Source organism: Oryx dammah, unplaced genomic scaffold (assembly GCF_014754425.2).
Source record: "Oryx dammah isolate SB20612 unplaced genomic scaffold, SCBI_Odam_1.1 HiC_scaffold_12, whole genome shotgun sequence".
NCBI lineage: Eukaryota > Metazoa > Chordata > Mammalia > Artiodactyla > Bovidae > Oryx > Oryx dammah.
This window is the reverse complement of record NW_024070196.1, coordinates 13422201-13449051: the sequence shown is the minus strand read 5'-3', so window position 1 is coordinate 13449051 and position 26851 is coordinate 13422201. Positions and strand designations below refer to the sequence as shown.

General features: G+C 40.3%; 1 protein-coding gene across 1 annotated transcript in view; it reads left to right on the top strand.

The window, feature by feature from the left end:
• Positions 1-26851, top strand: part of LOC120870891 (hedgehog interacting protein) — a 115343-nt gene that overhangs the window by 64779 nt on the left and 23713 nt on the right. The window contains exons 5-11 of the mRNA XM_040250444.1: positions 3549-3700; positions 4078-4251; positions 4851-4994; positions 13122-13243; positions 15983-16106; positions 17382-17512; positions 20817-20898. Coding sequence (XP_040106378.1) covers positions 3549-3700; positions 4078-4251; positions 4851-4994; positions 13122-13243; positions 15983-16106; positions 17382-17512; positions 20817-20898 — 929 coding nt within the window. The remainder of the gene's footprint in view (positions 1-3548; positions 3701-4077; positions 4252-4850; positions 4995-13121; positions 13244-15982; positions 16107-17381; positions 17513-20816; positions 20899-26851) is intronic.

Sequence of the window (26851 nt, the reverse complement as noted above, 5' to 3'; positions counted from 1 at the left end):
TGGTAGCCTATAATAATATTCTGTTGAAGCTTCAGTCAGTAAACTTGGGGGAGGAAAAAAAAGCATTATCCAAATAGAGGAAACTCTTAAGTGTTGTTGTAAACTACTTTTTGCCAGTTTAGTTCAGGCAGTGATGGTCACTCCCAGCAGCAGACACACACACAAAGCATTTGGTATTAGTAATAAAGTACAAAGTATAATGTGAATATTTGGACACATTACTCTTTCTCACATCACTTAGGGTAAACATTTTGGACATTAGGTTAACAGTTTTCACAAGTATGATGTTAGAAGTCAGTGTCATTTGGAAAGGTGTGGCTCTCTGTACCGCGGAGCTTCCATTTGCCATCTAGGACTGTGTTTGTCTTCCTTTTAAGGCAACTTGATTGAGCTAATTAATCACTAGAGGTTCATTCGCCCCAAATGCTCAATAGGAACAGTGCAATAATTTGATATTTCTGGGAGGAGTGCTTGATTTTCATTCCATAAAACTACACATAATGAAGAGAAAGAATAGGAAAGAGTAAAAAGACATTAACATAAGGGCTTTTTGATGAGCCTGCGAGAGCTGGGCCATTTTTTCGATCCTGACGCCAGGGGCCAACACTCAGGCTCTCAGGCGGCAATGCGCTGATGAAGACTGGTGGAAGCAACCACAGAAGGTCTGGAAGCCTCAAAAATCTGATGGTGGTTCTGGCATTATAGCCTCTGACCCTGGTCCAAAGTTAAAACTTCAGTGCCCAATCGACATACTTCTCCATTATGATTTGTAACATGCTTTAAATGGACAGCATACCTCTGCAGGCTAATTCAAGCTAAATGTGAGCCTACCAATACTTCAAAATCCCAACAGGACTCAAATATCCTTCCTTCCCAATCTTTGAATTGTGTTATATGATATAATTTAAAAAGCTAGTTTTGAGAAACACCCTAGGATATTTACATAGTATACTAAATTTTTTCATCACTATAATTATGAAAGTGAGTATTTCTCTGAAATGATTGAGTGATTAGTCCTGTTTGTAAACCACCCAGAACACTACTTTGCACCTGGAAATTGACTTTAGAAAAGTGAAATCATGTGTAATTATTGTGTATGTGCTAATGCGAAGTCGCTTCAGTCTTGTCCAAATCTATGCGACCCTATGGACTGTAGACCGCCAGGCTCCTCTGCCCATGGCATTCTCCAGGCAAGAATACTGGAGTGGGTTGCCATACCCTCGTCCAGGGATCTTCCTGACCCAGGGGTCAAACCTGCGTCTCTTTTGTTTCCTGCATTGGCGAGAGAGTTCTTTACCGCTAGCACCACCTAAACAAATGTAAATCCTATAACCGGAAAAATTCAGGACATTTTCAAAATGACTTTCTTGATTTATTTACTTGTCATTCAGATGTCTCATTCTGTCTCCATATTTGGCCCTTTAATAAAAGTCAGTGATGCCCGCCCAACTCCAAATTCATTCGTGAGATACGTCAGTCTCTAAGGTAAACAACTGTTTTCTATCACTTGTGGATTTATTTAAATCTGTTTTCCCATCTGTCTCTCTACAGTGCATGAATTCTACACCTAATTCCCAAAAAGCAACCAACACAGTTTTAAACCATGTTGCTAGCCAGTTCAAATTGTCTTTCAGATGATTTGATTAAAGACTACAAAAGAACTACTTTCAACAAAACCTTCTTCTAGTGGAACACAAACATTTGTGAAGTGGGCATGCAGTACTTAACCTGAATTCACAGCTTTAGAGGGGGATGTATCTGGAAGAGGAATTAATTACAAACTACATCCCACCCCTAGGCCTCCTTCTACAGCCATCAGGGAGGTTTAGATGTGCAGTGGTTTTTCTATAATCAAATATTAGTTATACATCCTTGTTTTCAATGTATCATAAGAAAGGCAAGAGCTATCTGTTTAATTAAGATGTAAGAAGAAAGATGAGTCAATATTAAAATCATAATAAGATAATCCAAAAAAAAAGGCTCATTCATAAAGTCATAAAGACTTACCCTTCAGTGAGATAGCTTTCACTGTTCAAATTAATCATATTGTGATATGCAAATGAAGAGGCTGGCTTTTTGGACATTTGAATAATAACTTGGTAGTTCTGGGATATTTGCACCCACTTTATTACTTACACACACTTAAAGTTTGGATGTTTCCATTTTGGATGGCATACATATGAAAGCAGTTTTTCTCTAATCCAGGAAATAAACAATGTTTATTAAAAGTAAACTTTTATGCCTAGAACCTGAAATTCACAAATCCATGTAGCTTACAAACTACAAACAGTATCATACATTTCTAGTAACACAAGCTATTCTGGGGAACAAAGGCAGGAGAATGATGGAGTATAACCCAGTGAAGAAATTGCAGTATTAGAGACTGGTTTTGCTTCTCTGACACATCTAAGGAGTAACTTACAGCTTTTCACCCTAAGAGATGTGCTGTTTAATGAAATAGCATGGATAAGGTGATGTCCTAAGGGCAGTTTCGGTCACATTTTTCGCCATTGTACATAACTCGGCAGACTACAGACGAAGTAAGTGCTCACTGGCTTACCAGGATGTGAACTTGAAGTATCTGAACTCGATAATTTTAGACACTTTGATTTCATTATAGAAATTCCTAGACTACTTGTGGGATAAAGCAAATGCTAAGACCGTATTGAGTTTCATCAAGCTGAATTAGCAGAAAATAAAGATAAAATGCCTTTCTATTTAAGCACACGATGATGTTTTAATTGTTACAGCATTTGGCATGCCTAATGTATACAATTCTTGACATACATATAATAACAAAAGAAAGTTGTTTGGGATTTTTCTTTTATTTCCTAGTGTCCCCTTTCCTTTCTAGGATTTTTCCCACCCCCACCTCAGCCCTGGCTTTTAGCTCTCCTCTCATTTCTCCATCTTTCTATAAAGAAAAAACTCAAGGCAGCGAAAAGATCTATGTAAAAATACCTCATTTCTAGGCCAAGGCTGCTTATTACCTAGCTATGACGAACAGACCACCATGGTTGTGACAACTGATGTAGATGCCTCCAGGGTAAAACAAAGGTTTACATATTACACAAGCAATTTAACTGTTTTCTAAATAGATTGCCAAGACAGTGGGAGTTGGCAGCCCGCACTGTGTTTTAGGTTTGGGAGACTTGGATTAGAAGTGACTGCTGATTATGAACCTTTTTATTTGTCTTCTGTGAACTACAAGCAACCTAGTAACCCAGCAAAGAATTCTTCACAGCACTTAAACTTGTCTTCCTAGCTTCCCCAGATTACACACACAAATCACTTGACTAAATTCGTGTAAGGGTCTTGTGCGTAGATAACCACACAACCCAATTGTCTTGTTTCTGACCCTTAAAGAGTTCTGCAAAGTGAAATGTTTTATAATCTTTTTTTGTGTGCAGTAGGCAAGGAAGGAAAGAAAAGAGTTTGGACAAAGATTATCCAGGAAGAAGAAAGGGACTCTTTTGGGGGTTCCAGTTTAAACACAATAAAGAACATAATTAACTTCACAATTCTTTGTGTTTTTCATTTGACTGCAGGGAGGAGATGAAAGAGGACTGCTAAGCCTTGCATTCCATCCCAATTACAAGAAAAATGGAAAGCTATATGTGTCTTATACCACCAACCAAGAACGGTGGGCTATGGGACCTCATGATCATATTCTTAGAGTTGTGGAATACACAGTATCCAGGTATCATTAAAAGATGGTTGATATTATTTTCCTCACTGTGTCTTTGTAATTTTTTGTTTAGAAGTTACAAATAATTTACCATCGGGTGGCAATAATTAAACCTCAGTCTCCATCTGGCTGAACATCCCGATTGTGTCTTTAAGGAAAATTGCAGAAAATGGTAGCTTTGGCACTTTCCACAATTCTCTTTCCTCTTAAATGCCACTTGGGAAACTTAGAAACTAACGCAATCTTTCAGTAACTTTTATTAGCTTCACCTTCAGTATGTTTGCTTACTCACATGCCATGTGTATGCTTCCCTACTTGTATCCTGTTTACTTTCTATGGTTCACCTGACAGATTTCACACTCTTGATTTGTTTCGTCCCCACCACGTAGGAAAAACCCCCATCAAGTTGATCTACGAACAGCCCGAGTATTTCTCGAAGTCGCCGAACTCCACAGAAAGCACCTGGGGGGCCAGCTGCTCTTCGGTCCTGACGGCTTTCTGTACATCATCCTCGGTGACGGGATGATCACATTGGACGATATGGAAGAAATGGATGGATTAAGGTAAAAAACAAAACAGAAAAACAGGTGTCCCTTGATGGTAAAGTGTTTTAAGTGAATTGAAAACTGAATTAGATCACCTTGGTTAACTTCTTTAACTGTTATTATCAGTATCTGCATTTATTTATAACATGAAGAGGAATTCAATAAATCTGCTGAAGCTGATGTAGTATTTCTGAAAGTCGCTCTTCTGAGATGTCCTAATGCCAGTTCCTCCCATGGGGGTTGTACAGCAGCTACCTTCCATACTACCTAATGGACTGACGTTGTTCAGTGAAACTTCTCAGAGGACGTTAAACACGTGGATTGGAAAAAAAAAAACAAAAACATTTTAGAGGATGGATGCCCAAGGCAGTACCCCACTGATGCCACAGCCTTCTGTCACTGTAGAGCTGTGTGTGTCTCGGTGCTGCTCTGAAACAAAACAGTCTCTGGTTTCATTTCCCACAGTGTGGAATTTGGAACGTTAATAATTTTTTCTCAAATGAGGAGAGGTAGTTTTTATTTTTTTTTTTTAGCCATAGAGCAACCTCCCTGCATTTAGTGTAGGTGAAATATGTAACAAGAACAGAAAGCCCTTACGCGGTCCTCTGATTCCTCAGCGACTTCACAGGTTCCGTGCTCCGGCTGGACGTGGATACTGACATGTGCCACGCACCGTATTCCATACCCAGGAGCAACCCGCACTTCAACAGCACCAACCAGCCCCCTGAAGTGTTTGCCCACGGCCTCCATGATCCAGGCAGGTGAGAATACAGGCCTCTTCTCTCTCCTGCCTTACCGCAGAGCAGGGATTCACAAAGTGGGGGAAAGAGAGTTTGCAGGCACGGAGCAGAGTCTCAGCCAACACTGTGCCGCTAAAGTCACAGTTCGTTGTCACCCAGTGTTTTGTCCTCTTTTCTTCTGTTAGTGTGTGAAGCAGATTGAGAAGGCAGATTAGACAAGGCAAAGGACAAATTCACAGAGAAAAATCACCTTAACATTTTGGAGGGTTCTTATTAGATAAACACTGGTGGGCTAGTGTCCTGATTAAGACTTCAAACTGAACACTTCAGACAACTAATAAACCTTTGTCTCTTCTTGTTCAGTCACTAAGTTGTATTGGACTCTTTGCAACCCCATAGACTGTAGCACGCCAGGCTCCCCTGTCCTTGAGGATCTCCCAGAGTTTGCTCACAGTCGTGCCCATTGAGTCAGTGATGCTGTCTAACCATCTCATCCTCTGCTGTCCTTGTATGCTTGCTTGGTTGTTCAGTCATGTTCGACTCTTTGCAACCCCCTGGACTGTAGCCTGCCGGGCTCCTCTGTCTGTGGGGATTCTCCCTGTAAGAATTCTGAAGTGGGTCGCCATGCCTCCTCCAGGGGATCTTCCCAACCCAGGGATTGAACCCAGGTCTTAAACACTTCTAAATGTTAATTTCCTTGTACAGTAAATAAGGATGGTAATATCTACCTTGCAAGGATGCTGCACTGATTAAATACAAATCTTGTAAGTGAAGCGCTAGTGTGTCTGACACACCTGATAGATTTTAAATAAATTATGGTTCTTATCATGCTGCTGCTAAGTCGCTTCAGTCGTGTCCGACTCTGTGCGACCCCATAGACGGCCGCCCACCAGGCTCCCCTGTCCCTGGGATTCTCCAGGCAAGAACACTGGAGTGGATTGCCATTTCCTTCTCCAATGCAGGAAAGTACAAAGTGAAAGTGAAGTCGCTCAGTCGTGTCCGACCCTTAGCGACCCCATGGACTGCAGCCTACCAGCTCCTCCTCCTCCTCCAGGCAAGAGTACTGGAGTGGGGTGCCATTGCCTTCTCCACTTATTATCATAGCTTCACTTAATAGAAGATGACCCAGTGGCATTTGGAAGGAGTTGAGTTGAATGTTAACTTTTTAACTTGAAAAACATTATAAATGTTAAAGGAATTCAGATTGACTCTTTGCTACAGTGGATCATAAGGAAACGACCACTAACTAGAGGGACTTCCCTGTCCCTCCAGTGGTTAGGACGCCATACTTCCAGTGCGGGGGATGTGGGTTCAATCCCTGCTTGGGGAACTAAGATCCCATATGCCACTTGGCACCAGCCAAAACAAAAGAAGTATGTAGAGTGAGAGTTTTGGGATATACTTGAAAAATGCAAGGAAGTATAATACTGTATAGCATTTCTTTGATGAAGGCTTCATTCAGTCTGTGGTCTGTGACTCATACTAAGGGATATCTGGACACATTTATTCATTTACTCGTTAAGTTATTATTGCTATTTAATGTTTATTGAGTGTTCATTATGTGCAAGGTGAGTATTTCTCGAACTTTTTCTTTTTATAATCTCTCCTGCCCTTCATCTCCCCTCCATCAAAGTGCGAGTCTACAGTTCATTTCCTTTTTGGCATCTCAGCAGATCTTAAAATCTGGGCGACAGGGAATACTTAAGGTGGGTTCAGGATGTGGAGGAAACTGTCACATTCCATTCCTGGAGCTCAGAATGCACAGACACCACCACAAAGCAGCACTTTGAAGTCAGAGCAGCCTGAGTCACCAGAGTCCCACCGGACCCTTCACGCACCCCTCCCGGGGAGTCCCGGCCCTCAGCGTAAAAGTGCACAGCAGAGTACTTTACAGACTGTACATGTGGCAGAGTGCCTGTGCTTTGGAGGCTTACATCCTCCAGCAGTAGACAGCTGAACAATTTGCCTCCCTCCAAAAGTATTTCAAGCAGAGGAGGATTTAATAAAGCAGAAAGGAAACTAAAACCCAAAATTATTGGCTACAGAGCAAAGCTGACTTTTATTAAGCACCTTGGTGCAGAGCAGCAGGCCAAGAATCTTGTGCTTGTCCTCTTACTGATAACTGTCAGCCAGCACTTTCAGGTAGCTGGCATCAGGTGCCTCCTCTCCTCTTTCTAAAAGACATTTTAGTTCTTAACTTAGGTTGAAGTTCACAGCAAAATTCAACAGAAAGCACAGAGATTTTCCCATACAACCCCTACATGAGCATTACCACCCCCACTATCAACATGCCCCAACCAAGTGCTCATTTGTTACAATTGAGAAACCTACATTGACACATCCTTACCACCCAAAGACCATAGTTTACATTAGGGTAAAGAATCAGAATTAAATTAAAGAAAGTAGGGAAAATCACTAGACCATTCAGGTATGACCTAAATCAAATCCCTTATGACTACACAGTAGAAGTGAGAAATAGATTTAAGGGACTAGATCTGATAGACAGAGTGCCTGATGAACTGTGGACAGAGGTTTGTGACATTGTACAGGAGACAAGATTCAAGACCATCCCCATAGAAAAGAAGTGCAAAAAAAGCAAAATGGCCGTCTGGGGAGGCCATACAAATAGCTGTAAAAGAAGAGAAGCGAAAAGCAAAGGAGAAAAGGAAAGATACAAGCATCTGAATGCAGAGTTCCAGAGAATAGAAAGAAGAGATTAGAAAGCCTTCCTCAGCAATTAATGCAAAGAAATAGAGGAAAACAACAGAATAGGAAAGACTAGAGATCTCTTCAAGAAAATTAGAGATACCAAGGGAATATTTCATGCAAAGATGGGCTTGATAAAGGAAAGAAATGGTATGGACCTAAGAGAAGCAGAAGATATTAAGAAGAGGTGGCAGAAATACACAGAAGAACTGTATAAAAAAGATCTTCACAACCAATATAGTCACAATGGTGTGATAACTCACCTAGAAACAGACATCCTGGAATGTGAAGTCAAGTGGGCCTTAGAAAGCATCACTACGAACAAACCTAGTGGAGGTGATGGAATACAAGTTGAGCTATTTCAAATCCTGAAAGATGATGCTGTGAAAGTGCTGCACTCAATATGCCAGCAAATTTGGAAAACTCAACAGTGGCCACAGGACTGGAAAAGGTCAGTTTTCATTCCAATCCCAAAGAAAGGCAATGCCAAAGAATGCTCACACTACCACACAATTGCACTCATCTCACATGCTAGTAAAGTAATGCTCAAAATTCTCCAAGCCAGGCTTCAGCAATACGAGAACCATGAACTTCCAGATGTTCAAGTTGGTTTTAGAAAAGGCAGAGGAACCAGAGATCAAATTGCCAACATCTGCTGGATCATGGAAAAACCAAGAGAGTTCCAGAAAAATATCTATTTCTGCTTTGTTGACTATGCTAAAGCCTTTGACTGTGTGGATCACAATCAACTGTGGAAAATTCTGAAAGAGATGGGAATACCAGACCATCTGACCTGCCTCTTGAGAAACCTTTATGCAGGTCAGGAAGCAACAGTTAGAACTGGACATGGAACAACAGACTGGTTCCAAATAGGAAAAGGAGTACATCAAGGCTGAATATTGTCACCCTGCTTATTTAATTCATATGCAGCATACATCATGAGAAATGCTGGACTGGAAGAAACACAAGCTGGAATCAAGATTGCTGGGAGAAGTATCAATAACCTCACATATGAAGATGACACCACCCTTATGGCAGAAAGTGAAGAGGAACTAAAAAGCCTCTTGATGAAAGTGAAACAGGAGAGTGAAAAAGTTGGCTTAAAGCTCAACATTCAGAAAACGAAGATCATGGCATCTGGTCCCATCACTTCATGGGAAATAGATGGGGAAACAGTGTCAGACTTTATTTTGGGGGGCTCCAAAATCACTGCAGATGGTGATTGCAGCCATGAAATTAAAAGACGCTTACTCCTTGGAAGAAAAGTTATGACCAACCTAGATAGTATGTTGAAAAGCAGAAACATTACTTTGCCAACAAAGGTCCATCTACTCAAGGCTATGGTTTTTCCAGTAGTCATGTATGGATGTGATAGTTGGACTATGAAGAAATCTGAGCGCCGAAGAATTGATGCTTTTGAACTGTGGTGTTGGAGAAGACTCTTGAGAGTCCCTTGGACTGCAAGGAGATCCAAGCAGTCCATTCTGAAGGAGATCAGCCCTGGGATTTCTTTGGAAGGAATGATGCTAAAGCTGAAACTCCAGTACTGTGGCCACCTCATGGGAAGAGTTGACTCATTGGAAAAGACTCTGATGCTGGGAGGGATTGAGGGCAGGAGGAGAAGGGGACGACAGAGGATGAGATGGCTGGATGGCAACACCGACTCAATGGACGTGAGTCTGAGTGAACTCTGGGAGTTGGTGATGGACAGGGAGGCCGGGTGTGCTGCGATTGATGGGGTCACAAAGAGTCGGACACGACTGAGCGACTTGACCGAACTGAAAGAATCTGTCTGCAATGCAGGAGACCCAGATTCAATCCCTGAGTCAGGAAGATCCCCTGGGGATGGGAATGGCAACCCACTCCAGTATTCTTGCCTAAAGAATTCCAGGGACAGAGGAGCCTGGTGGGCTAGAGTCCATGGGGTCGCAAAGAGTCAGACACAACTAAGTGGCTAACACTTCCACTTCACTTAGTGTTGTGTGCATCCTATGGGTTGGATACATATGTAATGACATGAGTATAATATCATATGGGCTCAGTGGTAAAGATCCACCTACAATGCAGGAAACCTGGGTTAAATCACTAGGTCAGAAAGATCCCCTGGTGAAGGAAATGGCAACCCACTCCAGTATTCTTGCCTAGAGAATTCCATTGACACAGGAGCCTGGCAGGCTACAGTCCATGGAATCACAAAGAACTGGACACAACTTAGCAACTAAATAACAATAGTATCATATAGAGAAGTTTCACTGTCTGGGCTCTTTTTATATAAGAAACTAAAAAGGCTGGAGAAGATTCTTGAGAGTCCCTTGGACTGCAAGGAGATCCAACCAGTCCCTCCTGAAGATAATCAGTCCTGAATATTTATTGAAAGGACTGATGTTGAAGCTGAAACTCCAATGCTTTGGCCACCTGATGTGAAGAACTGACTCATTTGAAAAGACCCTGATGCTGGGAAAGATTGAGGGCAAGAGGAGAAGAGGACAACAGAGGATGAGATGGTTGGATGGCATCACTGACATGATGGACATGAGTTTGAGTAAACTCCGGAAGTTGGTGATGGACAGGGAGCCTGGCATGCTGCAGTCCATGGGGTCGCAAAGAGTGGGACATGACTGAGAGACTAAACTGAACTGAAAAATGGTTAAAAGGGCCAAGTGGACCTTAGTGAATTTGGTACTCAGCCAGAGCTAGACCTCATGGCCTTCAGATACTCCACCTTTGGGAGACCTCACTTTTCCTCCAGATTTCCTCTTTCTTGTTAGAAACAGGTCAAACTATTTTCTTGCTCAGAGTTTCTCTCTCTTCAAAAAAGAAGCAATACAGGAAAAATTTGTCACCCTATATGGACTTAGTTCCACCTTAAGTCACAGCAGGTCTGTGTCCTGATCCCTGCCAAACGTTGTATTCTGGGAATCATTGGATTAATGAGGACAAGACTGGAACTATGGCTACAGAACAGCTACCCACCTTTGGCAGATCAGGCTTCAATCCAATTCAGTCGCTCAGTCGTGTCTGACCCTTTGCAACCCCATGAACCGCAGCACTCCAGGCCTCCCTGTCCATCACCAACTCCCGCAGTCCACCCAAACCCATGTCCATTGAGTCAGTGATGCCATCCAACCATCTCATCCTCTGTCGTCCCCTTCTCTTCCCACCCTCAATCTTTCCCAGCATCAGGGTCTTTTCAAATGAGTTAGCTCTTCACATCAGGTGGCCAAAGTATTGGAGTTTCATCTTCACCATCAGTTGTTCCAGTGAACATCCAGGACTGATCTCCTTCAGAATGGACTGGTTGGATCTCTTTGCAGTCCAAGGGACTCTCAAGAGTCTTCTCCAACACCACAGTTCAAAAGCATCAATTCTGTGGCACTTAGCTTTCTTCACAGTTCAACTCTCACATCCATACATGACCACAGGAAAAACCATAGCCTTGACTAGACGGACCTTTGTTGGCAAAGTAATGTCTCTGCTTTTCAATATGCTATCTAGGTTGGTCACAAGTTTTCTTCCAAGGAGTAAGCATCTTTTAATTTCATGGTTGCAATCACCATCTGCAGTGATTTTGGAGCCCCCAAAACTAAAGCCTGACACTGTGTCCACTGTTTCCCCATCTATTTCCCATGAAGTGAAGGGACCAGATGCCATGATCTTCGTTTTCTGAATGTTGAGCTTTAAGCCAACTTTTTCACACTCTTTCATATCTGGCACCAAATGTCAATAATGCCAAGCTTAAGAAATCTGAAAACAGTGCAGGACTGTTTTCCAAATTTTTGAAAATTTCAAAAATATTATTCAATTTCATTCTTCCCTCAACCCACACTCCCCATACCTGATCACTCATTGGCTGAAACATTCAACAAATATTGAGCTTTCCTTATATTCTTGGATTTGAACTAAGAAATAGAAATAACAGTGGTAAAGAGGTTGAAAATAGTTCCTTTCCTCATAGAGTTTACAGTCAGTGGCTTAAGTCACAGAAATATTCTGGCCACAGATTGGGGGTGAACATGAAATCAGAGTCCACGTGAAGGATGTTAGTGGTTGTGGAGGGCAGCTTTATTTTATTCCTTAAACTGGAGTCCATGCTCCCCTTTGTTAGGGCAGCCCACACTTTAGAATGTACTGATTCTATCTAAGAAACACAAAGGATTTCTCTTGTGGTCCAGTGGTTGAGACTGCCTTTCAATGCAATGGGTACAAGTTCAATCCCTGGTCAGGGAGCTAAGATTCCCAAATGCCTCATAGCTTAAAAACAAGAAAATAAAACAGTAGCAGTATTATAACAAATTCAATAAAGGCATTTAAAAAATGGTCCACATTTTTAAAAAAATCTTTAAAAAAAGAAACACAAAATTAATACTATAACTAATACACACCTTCCTTGTCTTACAGTAGTGTTAAATCCCAGTGAAACCATTGTAAGTTGAAAATACCATAAGTGGAAAAGGCACTTAATGGTCCTCACCTACCGAACATCATAGCTTAGTCTAGTGCACTTTAAACATGCTCACAATACTTACATTAGGATACAGTTAGGCAAAATCTATTAACACAGAGCCTATTTAATTGAATGTGTGTCTGTGTTAGTTGCTCGGTAGTATCTGACTCTTTGTGACCCTACAGACTGTAGCCTGCCAGGCTCCTCTGTCAGTGGGATTTCCCAGGCAAGAATACTGGAGTGGGTAGCCATTCCCTTCTCTAGGGGATCTTCCCAACCCAGGGATCGAACCTGGGTCTCCTTGATTGCAGACCAATTCTTTACCGTCTGAGCCACCAGGGAGGCCATTTACTTGAATGTCTCATGAGATATTTATCAAATATTTCAATATTTATCAAATGTTATACTGAAAGTAGAAAGCAGAATGGTTGTAGGGGTACAGAGTGGTTGTCTATGCATCGTTGATTCCTCTAGTGATGGCATGGGCTGCTGGGAACTGTAGTTGCCTATGCCCAGCATCACAAGAGAGTATGTACCACATGTTATTAGTCTGGGAGAAGGTCAAAACTCAAAGTACAGTTTCTGCTGACCATGAAATACTGCCACAGCATCATAATGCTGGGTCATCACAACTCAGGGACCATGTATCCTGTAGCATGTTGAAGATGTGAGTTGATGGCACCACTGTCCTTACTCTTGTACGTTACCCAGGTATCATGTCCATGCTTTCCCTTAACAACAGACTAACACATGTTTTAAGTCAGCATGCACGTTCATAATGGAGGGAGATACCAAAAGAAATTAAGAAATATACTGCAGAGCTCATTAAACTTCAACAGAGTAAACAAACAGGATGTTTCCTTCGGCGGTTTCTAGAGATTCCAAACCAAATCCTCCCTAGCATCCTTGCCAGCCCACAAAGGGTTCCTGTGTCAGGAGTCTCTCAATTTGGAACATGCCCTGGTAGGAATTCATGAGCGTCCCCACTTTTATCACAGATGCGCTGTGGATCGACACCCCACTGATATAAACATCAATTTAACAATACTTTGTTCAGACTCCAATGGAAAGAACAGCTCATCGGCCAGAATCCTACAGATCATAAAGGGGAAAGATTATGGTAAGTAGAGCATAATTTGTTGATTTGGGCTTTCATTCGGGCTTTTTTTATTTTAGTGTATTAATTAAAGAGAAAAAGATTTCTACAAAATGAGCATTTAGGAAAGCATCCGAACACTGGCCTAACAGTGGTAACAGAATCAGTTGCTGGCTTCTTAAAGGTCCAATGATTCTTACAAGCCCTAGGGGCTCCATTTGGGTAATTACCCTCCCCGTGGATTGAATGCTGCTCTGTAGGTCCAAAAATTTAATGGGCCTTCAAAAGTTAGCAGTTTATATTTTGCTCATCTGAGAATCAAGATGAATACCTTCTATTTATTTAATATATAAGAGAGAACTTGTCTTAACATCTTATATACAGAGGAAAAAAATAAGTGTTAAGGGTAAGAAATTTCTCAATACCCAACATACTAGTCTCAGCAATTAGGAAAATTATGTGTTTCAAATAAGAATGTATTTTTTAAAGGTGTTTATTTTAGAGAAAACAAAGTAATAGACTTATAAAAACATGTTATTTACCCAAGTCATGAAGATGGAATGTTTAGATCTTATTTTTAATGACATGATTATTAGAGTATTTGAGATACATATTAAAATATAAAGTTAATATTTTTCCACATTTTTGTATTTACTCATTTTGGAGGAAATGGTATATCAAATATGATTATGATTCAGGGAACATAGTAGATGAAGATTATTGAATTGATTGCTTCTTGTATTCATTCAATACAGATATTTATTTAGTACCAGGAATGAAGCAGCTATGCTGGTTCATGTAGTATTCTGTTATTTTACTTTACTTTTTTTTTTCAGGTATTCGTGTATGTGTGTATGCATCTTATAAAAGCCAAACCAAAGAATAATGTGGTTAGAAAAAAAAAAAATCTAATGAGTCACTAGCCTGTGGGAATTTTAGCTATATTTGTAGATTAAATTCTACAATCACATTAATTTGGGTTCAGCTGAAACTGATTACAGTATGGATGGCCCTACATTTATATATTAAAAACACAGCTGCAGAATTCTTTTACTATTTATATATATCAAATTTTATTTGTCAATTATACCTCAATAAATCAGAAAAAAGAAAAAAAAAAAAAAACAAATAACCACATCCACAGCACTTACTACATGCCAGGGCCTGTAATTAGTACTTTAAACACTTCACTCATTTCATTTACAGAGAAATCCTAGAAGTACTCTTACTGTTCACATTGCACAGATGAGAAAACTGAGCACAGAAAGGTTACTTGTCACACCACATTAAGTGACAGTATCTGGATTTGAACCCGGGTAGCCTGATTCCAGAGTTCATGACCTTAGACATTCAGTTATGCTGCCTCTCAGTACCCTGGGAGAGGAGTAAATTAAATTCATTTAAAACTTGACTGTTCTGCTTTTTATAATATCGTATTCACCATCATCAGGCACCTTTGGTGGCTCAGCGGTCAAGAATCAGCCTGCAGTACAGGAGATGCAAGAGACTTGGGATCGATCCCTGGGTCAGGAAGATCCCCTAAGAAGGAAATGGCAACCCACTCCAGGATTCTTGCCAGGAAAATCCCATGGACAGAGGAGCCTGGAGGGCTACAGTCTATGGAGCTGCAAAGAGTTGGGCATGACTGAGTGTCTGAGCACACATTCACCTATTCACCATAATCACGTGGGAAGCGGGAAGAACTTTAGAATTTTTGTCTTTCCACAAAAGCTTTTGCCTAAAAGACTTCCTGTTGATAGTGACTTATTTAAGCAAGTAATAAGTAATTTTCAGGTTAATTTCCAGCTAGCTTTGTATCTTTTTCATTGTAATTGGCATCTTTATATTTAAGAATATAATGACATGCATGAAAAGATTGAGATACATGACTATTCACGTGTAATTCTGAAGGAATGACAAATAGACTTTGTTAACCACGTGATCCTATAAACAGAACTCTTAAAACATTTTAAATGAAAATATTACTTGACTAAGTGACAGTGTTTTAAAATGTGCAACAAATGTGGTTTTGAAGACCTTTTATGTACCATGCCTTTATTTTCATTAAAGTGTAAACTTTTAAACATTTTATAGAATTTGACAGAGGTTTGACTCAGTTTAGGAGGCATGTGCAGAAGTATTTCTACAAAAAATTCAATATTAAAAAAATTAAGTATTATTTGTTAAAGTATTTTAGTTCTAAAGTCCACGATTTCCAAAATGTTCAGAGATATTGTCATTGAAAATTTGGTATGTCTTGGAAGTTATAATAACAATAAGAGTTTGCAGAGCATTTTTGTTTCATTCTGCTATGCATGGAAGCCCTGTACATTTTATAATATTTAAGCAAAAGGGTTAATTATTTTCACTAAAGATCTATAGCAAGAATCCATCTTATGCATCACGGAACACATATCAGAGTTAAAGTAAATTACCATAATGATTGTGGCATGGCCTACGTTGTGTGTGCATGCGTGCAAAGTGGCTTCAGTCATGTCTGATTCTTTGTGACCCCATGAACTGTATGTAGCCTGCCGGGCTCCTCTGTCCATGGGGTTCTCCAGGCAGGAATACTAGAGTGGGTTGCCATGCTCTCCAACAAGGGATCTTCCTGATGCAGGGACTGAACCCGCATCGCTTACGTCTCCTGCATTGGCAGGGTGGTTACCACTAGCGCCACCTGGGAAGCCCCCTGGCCTACATTAGTTTTCCTTTATAAAAATATGTTTCATTTGATCTAATGTTATGTCTATTTATTTCCAGAAAGTGAGCCATCACTTTTAGAATTCAAGCCATTCAGTAATGGTCCTTTGGTTGGTGGATTTGTTTACCGAGGCTGCCAGTCAGAAAGACTCTATGGAAGCTACGTGTTTGGAGATCGTAATGGGTAGGCTTCCTGACACCACGGTTTGATAGATCGAATGACATATCCATTGATTATTGGGCAAATCATCAGAAAATATTCAAATGGCATGTCACCCTTTGGAGGTCAGGTGTGGGACACATAAAAACTATTGTTTATTAATTTTTTTTTCAATTCTACCGGTTAGTCTTTTTTTCTTTTTCTTCTTTTGGCTGTGTTAGGTCTTCCTTGCTGCACAAGGGCTTTCTCTAGTTGCCATGAGTTGTGGCTACTCTCTTGTTACCATGCACAGCCTTCTCTTGTGGTAGCTTCTCTTGTTGCAGCTCAAGGGCTCTAGAGTGTGGACTTTAGTAGTTGCAGTTGACAGACTTTGTTGCTCTGCAGCATAATCTCCCTGTACCAGGGATTAAACTCATGTCCTCTGCACCGGCAGGCAGATTCTTAACCACTGGACCACGAAGGAAGTCCTATTATTTACTTTTAGTTCTACCATGTATGGTGGGGAAATTAAAGAATTTCCTAAAAGATGCTTTTGAAACAGACTTGATCAAATTCATAAAATAATTAAGAGCAGAGAAGTCTTCAGATGGACATTTCATATTATTTAGGCTCTTCCCTTCATCCTTAACATAAATTTACATGATCATGAATAAATTGAAGAAATGTAGTTTTACATGAGTTACAGAAATATTTTAAAAATTATTGAAAGGCTAAGAATTTTTTTTTTTTTTTGGCCAAACTTTCAGGACTTTTGGCAACAGACCTTAATTTCACTCTGTTGATAGGAATACTACAAAATTAAATATTAGCCTAAAGCTTAGAGGTCACATTGTCGATAATTATAAGAAACTCTGTAATGAAGCCCAAAATAAGGATCTTGTTTCCCAAGTCACTGTCATTCAGGCATATGGCAGAGCTGATATGCTTGGTCACTAAAAGGAAATAGAAAAGTGAACTGACCTTGTGTTCTTCCCTGTCCCTCTCTCTGATTAATAGCACAGCATGATGTCTAGCCCTGGATAGGAAGTATCCTTCTTCAGATGAAGGGGAGGGTATTTCTCATACTCAGGTACTTTTAGTACCCACCCCCTCCAAACAAAATGTCATCTTTAAGTACTTTTTCCTCACATGGGACTTTCAGAGTATTCACACACATTTGGGGCTATATTATTTTTCCCTTTAGAAGCCAGGTCCACGGCACAGGAATTATTTATTATAAGCTTTATTTTAAACATGTCATTGTGTCTTTTAGGCAAAAGCACATTTTCATCATAGGTTTCTGGTATGTTTTTCTTGTAGGAATTTCTTAACCCTCCAGCAAAGTCCTGTGAGCAAGCAATGGCAAGAAAAACCACTCTGTCTTGGCAACGGTGGTTCCTGTAGAGGTTACTTTTCAGGTCACATTTTGGGATTTGGAGAAGACGAATTAGGTACTGTACAAACTATTTCTGTTAAGTTCCATTCTCGATCTTTGCCCAAGAGTCTCTGTTCTACTCTGAAAAACAAGTAAAATAATCTCAACCTCCATTTGTTGGAAATGTAACCTCCAGCAAAGATGACCAGTTCAGTATTCACTTACAATAAACTTTCTCTGGGGGTCTTTAAATCTTATTTCTATGCCAGAAACATGAAAGAAACAAAGCAGGAAGATGGGAGTTGGAAACAAAAGAGAATTTTTGAATCTTAGAGAGAGAGAAAATTTCAAATGGCTACTGATAGTTTTGAATCAGTTAAGTCATTTGTTTATATTCTCTATCTGAAAACCTTTCCACTTATCCATGTCTCTTGAAATAATTTAAAATATGTTGCAGTCTGAATCTCACTTCATTTCCTAATTTTTTACTTTTCTGCCCATCAAGGCATGAAATTTGTTGGAAATAATCTGAGTTTATAGATCTGCTTTCCAACAGAATGAAAATTATCTTCTCCTTGATAATCTCCAGTATAACATGCAATTTATTTGTTAATATATCATCAAAATGTATGCAGTTTAAAAAGCAAAACGAGGTTGATAATTGGAATACCAAAGAGTGAAATTAATTGAATTGAAAAGAGTAAATTGAATTACCAAAGAGTGAAATGCTACCAGTTTTAAATTTCGGAGATAAATGTCGCTATCATAATGATTCCCTTTGAAGAGCGATATTCAAACAAACTATGGCTACCATACTCCTTTAGCCTTGGACATGAATTTCTAGGTATTAAAAAAGAGAAGTTGTGTTTTCATCTAAATCATAATTATTTACTCTAAATGTTCAGATTTGGTTTAACTCCACCAAATAGAGAATTCATCAGAAATAGCTCCATGCCATTCACTTAGGTTGCCAAGGAACTCAAACTAGATTCCTGCAACACAAAACACAGATTTCAGAGCTGCAGGAATATAGGGATTCAAAGAAGAGTAGTCCAATCTGTCTTTTGCTTGTTTTAGCATTGCAAGCATCTTGCATTTAAGTTTGCTTTGAAATTCTTCTACCCCATTCAAATGAACCAGAAATATAGCCTTTCTCACTTCAATCTTCTGTAATGTAATGTAAACGTCATTGGCAAATTCTGATTTTAAAGTATAAATTAGGATCAAATTGTTTGTGACAGAGTTAGCGATAAGTATTTAGAATCATTTTGATGAATCATTTTGGTTGCCCCAGACCTTACTGCCAATAACTTACCATCATTTATCCTTCTACCGTCACCCCACCATGGTTAAAATGTCCAAATATCTGTCCATACTTAATACAATGTTGGGAGAACCAGAAATGAAGCACACACAGTTCTTACCGTCCCAGACCAAAAATATCATGTATATTTCATAATTTAGAGTAAATAGACTTTCACTGTTTAATGTAAACTCTTTGGTTTTTAATTAAGAGCCATATAATAAAATTGAGTCCGATTTTTTTAATGAGTTTTTTCTGGATGTGTGTGTGTGTGTATGTTTTTAACCATAAAATCAGAATGGGTTTGTTTTAAGGATTAAATGTGGTAAACTACATAAAGTAGTTGATGAAACAAATATGAATTTTTTTTTACTTACATTCCTTAGTTTCTTAATGCCATTTTTTCTGTTGTGTCATGTTTTTATTATAAGTCCCATAATATCCTTTCCAGAAGTGAGAAAGCAGTAGGGTGTGCTTAATACATAATAACAGAGTAAAATAGAGAAATATAGACTAAATCAAAGACTATTTCATGAATGAGAACCAAACATAAATTTTAAAGCCTCATAAAAATATAATCATAAAAACAACTTCTAATTCCCTAATCATATGATCAGTTCTATGTACTGAATTATATGGAAGGAATGGTCATAAATGAGAGTGGTTCTCTCCTAAGAGGAAAGAGTTGGCACAAAGTGTACTAGGAGTTCGGACAAGCGTACTTTTAAATAACACAATAAGGGGACTTCCCAAGTGGTCCAGTGGTTAAGACTTCTCCTTCCAGTGCAGGGGGTCCTATCCCCGGTCAGGGAGCCAAGGTCCCCACATGCCTCAAAGCCAAAAAAGCCAAAACATAAGACAGAAGCAATATTGTAACAGATTTAATAAAGACTTAAAAATGGTCCAAATCAAAAAGATCTATTAAAATAAATAAACAGTACAGTCAAGAAAGATGACATAAGCACAGACGAAAGAGGGGAAATGTACCTAGTGGTGATCTAATGACAGACAGGACCTGGGACAGATGCTAAGACAGGAGCAGCCTAGGACAGCGGGGGCCTGAAACAGGATGCTGGACCAGGAACTTGCCTCCCGTTTCCAAAGTCAGGAGGCCAGGGAGGCCAGAAACATTGCAGATGGCATCAGAGCAATAAGGGGGCACATTGTCGTAGACCTCTGTCAGGACTTAGCCTTGGCTTGGAGAGAGAGTAGAAGCCATTGGAGGGAAATTAGAAGTCACTGGAGGGTGTTGATACAGAAGAGGGTAATCCAGTTTATACACTCTCACTTGCCTTGTAAGGAATCTCTGTAGCTGATATACTGAGAGTAAACCTAGAAGAATAAGAGTAAGAGCAGGGAGATCAGCTAGGAGGCTGTGGCCGTCATCAAGGTGAGAGATTACGCTCTGCTCATACCAGAGCCATGGGGAGACGTGGGGAGACGTGGCCGGAGTCACTGAGGGTGGACTTGGGAAGCTCTCATGGTCTTCAGGCCAGTGATCTTCTGAGGATGTATGACTATATAATATATGTATGTACTGTGAGTGCTTAGTTCCTTTAGTCATGTCCAACTCTTATGCTACCCCATGGACTGTTGCCTTCCAGGCTCCTCTGTCTGTGGGATTCTCCAGGCAAAAATGCTGGGGTAGGTTGCCATGCCCTCCTCCAGGGGACCTTTCCAACCCAGGGACTGAACCCACATCTGTATCTCCTGCACTGGCAGGCAGATTCTTTACCACTAGCACCACCTGGGAAGCCCAATATACATATAGACGTACACATGGGGCTTCCCAGGTGGTAAAGAATTAGTGATTAAAAAAAAAATCCACCTGCCAGTGCAGAAGACATAGGAGACTTGAGTCTGATCCCTGGGTCAGGATCCCCTGGAGGAAGAAATCGCAACCTGCTCTAGTATTCTTGCCGAGATAATCCCATTGTCGGAGGAGTCTAGTGGGCTACAGTCCATGGGGTCGCAAAGAGTCAGACACGATTTTAGCAACTGAGCATACACACACAGTCAATAGAAGGTAAAGCCTTACAATACTGTGAACTAACTTACTGTATTTCTCTCTGCATAGGTGAAGTTTACATTCTATCAAGTAGTAAAAGTATGACCCAGACTCACAATGGAAAACTCTACAAAATTATCGATCCCAAAAGGTGAGTTTTTTTTTAACATTCTATTAAGTCAAGTAATATTCTCTAAGTTATTCCAGTGCATTCAAATTAGTGATGGAATTGCAATTAGCACTGAAAGATGAACATTTCTGCCCTGTCCATCTGCTGAGTGCTCTCCTGAGAGCCCCTCAGCTCCAGTCTCTAAAACTTAGACTTCAATACCCTGACCTTCAAAAGCGTTATTTTGATCATGTACATAGCCATAGCATCCTTGTAGTCTTGGCTGGCTACAGTCCATGGGGTCACAAAGAGTTGGACACAACTGAGCAACTGAGAATGCTCACACACAAGGAAAGTTTTTTTGGCAATTCAACATCGAAGCCTCGTTTGACAGCTATCTGGAAGCTCACAGCTTCTATGACCAAACAAATGAAAACTACAGAAGTATTTTGTTACTGACTTCAGCAAAAGGAAGAAGTGAATGTTTCATCCTTTAGAAAATATAATTATCCTTCCCCTGCTACCCTCTACCCACCTAACCCAACTTCAGCATACACTTCAACTTTCAAATTATCTTGGGTCATCACGAGTCAGTTGTTAATTTCATGGATAAAATCAGAACTCTCAGAAGCCACTACAATTACATACTGTCAAATAGATTTTAGGTGTAAGTTTAGAAACAATTATTGCAGGACTTCAGTATACTCACGTATATGACCACTGTGGAACCAGTTGTGGTCAGACTCTAGCTTCACAGTGCTATGAATTTTTAATCCTTTTTTTTTTTTCAAACTTTTTACTGAAGCATGTATTCAGAAAAGGCCCCAAATCATAAGCATACAGTATGACAGTTTTTCATAAGTGACACACACTGTAACCAGCACCCAGAAGAAGGGCTGGAAGGATACAGGTGGCCTGAAGACCCCTCATTTCTATTTCCAGTTTCCTCCCCTGCCACGAGGAATCATCCTGTGACCTCTAACAGCATAGATTAGCTTCTCCCATTTTTGAAGTTCCCAGGTGGCACAATGGTAAGGAACCCACCTGCCAATGCAGGTGACTCAGGTTAGATCTCACATGGGTGGGCATGATCCCCTGGAGGAGGAAATGGCAACCCACTCCAGTAATCTTGCCTAGGAAATCCTATGGACAGAGGAACCCGGTAGGCTACAATCCATGTCATCTCACAGAGTTGGATACGACTAACTGACCTAGCACATTTTTGAACTGTGTATAAGTGGAATCGTATAAGATGTACTCATTTCTGGTTTCTTTTGCCCAACATTATCTGTGAGATTTGTCTGTATTATTCTCAAGGATGCTTAAAACGCCACTATGTGAGTGAATTTCTAATTCTTTCTATGCCAAGTTAAACTCGTGAGCCCACGTACAAATTGAAATCCCCAAATTTCAGGTCTCTTTTAGGAGAAAAACATTCCAATAATCCAAAAAGTTTACCAAAAGCATTCATTTAATTCCCCTTTAAAAATATTTGTAGGTTATAAATTGTGTATGTTTTTCTGGAAAAAATCCCTGACTAACAAATGGAGGTTCTTGTCCTTTTTCCATCCCAGAAAGCATTCATTGCCTTTCCTGAGAAAAATATAGGTTGACGTTGGTGTTGCAGAACAAAGAGGAATAATCAATGCTAAATGGTCTGTGATAGAGGACATCATATATACCCATCTGTCACACAGCGATGATGATAGCTTTCCTTCTCTATTTAACAGTATGCATTTTCTTTCACAATAAGAGAAGTACCCATCTACACGCTGTAAGGGTTCTTTTCCTCCTTGAGTGTCCTTCATGAGAAGCAAACTAAGGAATGAAGAAAAATTCAGAAATCAGACACCTTGGTGATTATTGAAGTTGGCGATATTAAGAACAAACATCAAACCAATGTTAATTCATAAACTAGCAGCCTTCTAATGACTCCGAATGCAGTCTAGGGTTTCACTCGGATTGAATGCCATTAGTTTTGAAATAGCCATTGTTATTCTATTATGTTTGTCAAAGTTGATACAGTTTTGCAAGCTTTCTGCTGTATTACTCATTCTAAAGGTTTCTCTCTTCCAATGGATTGTTTAGTCTGTTGGTGGTGAGTTGAGGTGAATGTTACACCTTCAGTCCATTATTAGTGTCTAATTACCAGGGTTGCCATGAGGGGCCTTGGCTCTGCGATCTCGAGGCCTCCTCTCGTAGGGTGGTCTCAGAGTGACATACCTCAAAGGCCTGCCTTTTCACTGTGGTGCCTGTTTCTGGTGAGTCCTGTCACGTGTGGGGCCAGGGTTAAGAGGTGTGTTTGGTTTTGAGGAGGTGGGGGGGGGATTAACAGAGTCCCAGAGACACCGTCCTTGTACACAGGCCTAGGCATACATTTCAAAATTAAACTGACTGTAAGAAAACAAATGTTTTCATAAACATTTGTTGGGAGCCGCATGCTGTTTCGATTTGGATGCCAACGTTTATTATTATAGTAGTTCTCCCGACACGAGTGGAAGGTCTGTATAAGCAGACACTTTAGTATATGTGAATGGGGCTATTTTGGAAACACGAGCAAATTACTACCCTCACAATGTTAATAGCACAACTGCTTTTCTAAAACACTTAAGGGAGAATTTGAAGAAAGAGCCTCATCAACCAAAAGAAAAATAATAATCCACAGATATTTCTTGTTACAACAAATATCTCATTCCCATTAAAATCTTAGATTAACTGTATTCTTGTGGAGGAACCCCAGACTTGTTCAAATAATGTTTTCAGAATAAATTTCAAGTATCAGTTGACTCATGGCTCTAAAAGAGAACTATAAATCATAGAAATCTTATATTCTGCTTTGTGTCATAGATGTTCCATTCTTACACACCATAAGATTTGTGTTTTCTCTCTTTTTTCCTGCGCGCGCACACACACACACACACACACACAACAAAATGAAGCTTGTAGACACAGCAGTGGAAGGAGAGGAGAAGTTAGGATGAACTGAGAGAGTAGTACCGTGTGTAAAACAGAGAGCTCGTGGGAAGCTGTGTACAGCACAGGGGGCTCAGCTCAGTGCTCTGACGTGATCTAGAAGGGTGGGAGTGGGAGGAGGCTCACCAGGGAGGGGATATGTGAATACATACAGCTGTTCACGTTTGTTGTACTGCAGAAGCCAATGCAACATTGTAAAGCAACTTTCCTCCAATTAAAAATGTGTTTAAAAAGAAGATGCGGGAGTTTATAAATCATATGCCATATTCTTGGGTCATTTTGACAAGATCGGATGAGGTCCCAGCATTACCACGGATGAGGTCCCAGCATTACCACCTCCATCTTTAAGGACAGTCTGGTCTCAGGCTATCTATTGTTTGAGTTCTCATTTGCTCAGCCGTGTCCGACTCTCTGTGACTCCATGGACTATAGGCCACCAGGATCCTCTGTTCCTGGAATTCTCCAGGCAAGAATACTGGAGTGGGTTGCCATTTTCTCCTCCAGGGGATCTTCTCAACCCAGGAATCAAACCCACGTCTTCCACGTCTCCTGAATTGCAGGCAGATTCTTTACCCACTGAGCAACCTGGGAAGCTCCCAGCCTATATGTTACTTAACTATTGACATAAATGTAAAATCCTTTACAGTGGGCATCCTTCTCAGAAAGGATGGTTTGATAGCCTATTATAAAAAACACAAATGCCATTGTAATCAAAGGAAACTTCCATGAGAATACAACCAGCTTTCTCTACAGCTTAACTAGGACATAGGAGATTTTAAAGGAAAAGCAGAAAAGAGATGAACGTTGCCTCCATCTTAGCATGGGGATACCTTCAGAGGTAGAAAAATTAAGTCTCATGGCGGAGTGGAGTTAGGATAGAATCAATGCCAGTCTCCCAGTTTACTGGCCCCCCTCACTAGGTCCCCTGAAGCCTCGAGTATTGGGTTCTGCATGCCGTGATCTGGGACTCCTTCAGCCAGCATGTCAATGCATAGAGCAGAGGAACTGGGCCATCATTTTCGTTTCATTTAGTAGTGCCCCCCAAGGCTGGTTAAGGCAAGGAAGTTGATCCTGGCAAGCCCAGTAGTCAGATGGTCTTGTCTCTGAATCTTGGAATGTGGATGCCACCACACTGCTCCTCTGCCTGTCTATCAAGTGCAGGTGAGCATTCTGCTTCTGCCTCTCAGAGCGCTGTGAAGATAATATAATGGATTTAAAGCCTATGCTGTTCTTCAGTACCACTGGTGCTCATTCCATGCACTCAAGGATTATTTCAGGTGATTGATCTCACAACTTTTGAGGTTGTTTTAGTGCCAAAATTGGGGTCAAGATGTCCACGGAGTTTTAAAGAACTCTTTGTAACCCCATGGACCTTAGCCCACCAGGATCCTCTGTCCATGGGATTCTCCAGGCAAGCATACTGGAGTGGGTTGCCATTCCCTTCTCCAGGGGATTTTCCTCACACAGGTATTGAACCCAGGTCTCCTGCATTATAGCCGTGTTCTTTACTGTCTGAGTCACCAGGGCAAGAACTCTGAGTCTAGCTTTCAATTGTTCAGGTCATGTCTTAGAGGTTTGTTCTTCGTTAAATCTTTTCAGAATCACACAAGTGCTCCTGAGGAGCGGAAATGAAAGAATTCTAACAGAGTTATGAATTCACCAAGCTTCATTTTTATAGAATGCAAATCTTTTCACACTATTGAAAAAGATTCTTTAATTTTTGTATCAGATGAACGGAAACTAAAGGCCCTTTTTTGACCTGGAAATATTTCCAGGGTTATTTCTCCAGGAATTTGTAAAACATCATTCTTAAACATACTGAGTTAATTACCGTGTGCCCAGTCTTTTTCTATTTTAACACCTTGCTTATCTGTTATACCCACTCAAATCACACAGCCCATTCCCTTAAGAGGTCTATAAATTAACAATGCAAATTCCCAGCTTCAGAGGTTATTTTACAGAAACATCCTATCTCCAGAATTCGGTATGACCAATATCAAAAACTGCCCTCATGCCTAAACCAAGGTGTCTATGTATTTATGGTTTTACTGTTCATATACCAGCTGCTAAAAGAAAAACTATGACTTTTAATCTCATCTTGAAATCACTCCTAATTCACCTAAATCCTTTCTGTTTAAGGACTGTTGCTGGTAGTAACAACAGTTTGCAATGTTCTTCTGTTTAGGTATAGGTTATTTGGAAGTCTGGAAACTAATAAATATGATGGTATTAATATTGTATCCTCCCCACTATGCCCCCCGCCCTCACTGTTCTTTGCTTACTTTTTTCTTAATATCTTCATCCTACTACTTAGTATGCTGGATGCTGAAGAGTGCTTTTTTTTCCCACCAAAAAAAATCACTTCATGAGAGGAAATTGGTTCTGTTTATCCTTCGCATATGTCTCAGGGAGCTGGCAGGCAGCTCTGCCATCCTAAAGAAAGCCATGCATAATGGAGAGGGTTTAGCCCAATAAGCCAGTCTAGTCCCAATTCATCAGTCAGAGTTTTATGCAAGTGGCCTCCCTAGGTTGATAAATCCCCACAGTGCCTGTTGACCCAGCTGCCGAGTCCTCTTGCTGCAGGCGGTGTTTTCATGGCCACCCTGACAGTAATACAAACTGTTTAGCAGCTCCATTGACCTTTCAGCTATTAACAGGGACACAGGCTCGACGAGGGACTAGTTTTCAAACATGACAGAATTTCTTAACACTAGAGGTCATGAACAAGTATATGCCTTATAAAAATCCATTCAGTGTGGTGGATTTGAAGTCAAAAAGACAAGGGAAGCATGGTCCACATTTTTGCTATGGTTTTTCTACATTTCCAGTCACCAAAAATGACATACACTTATGTGCCTGCTTACATTTTATTCTTAATAAGCTATACTTATGTTGTGGTGCACAATATTTTTAGCTAACAAATCCTTCCTAAATTGCCAGAAGCGTCTGAAAATTTAAAGATATATTACAAAAGAATGGGATAAGATAAACTTTTAATGAATGGATGAGAATGCATACATAA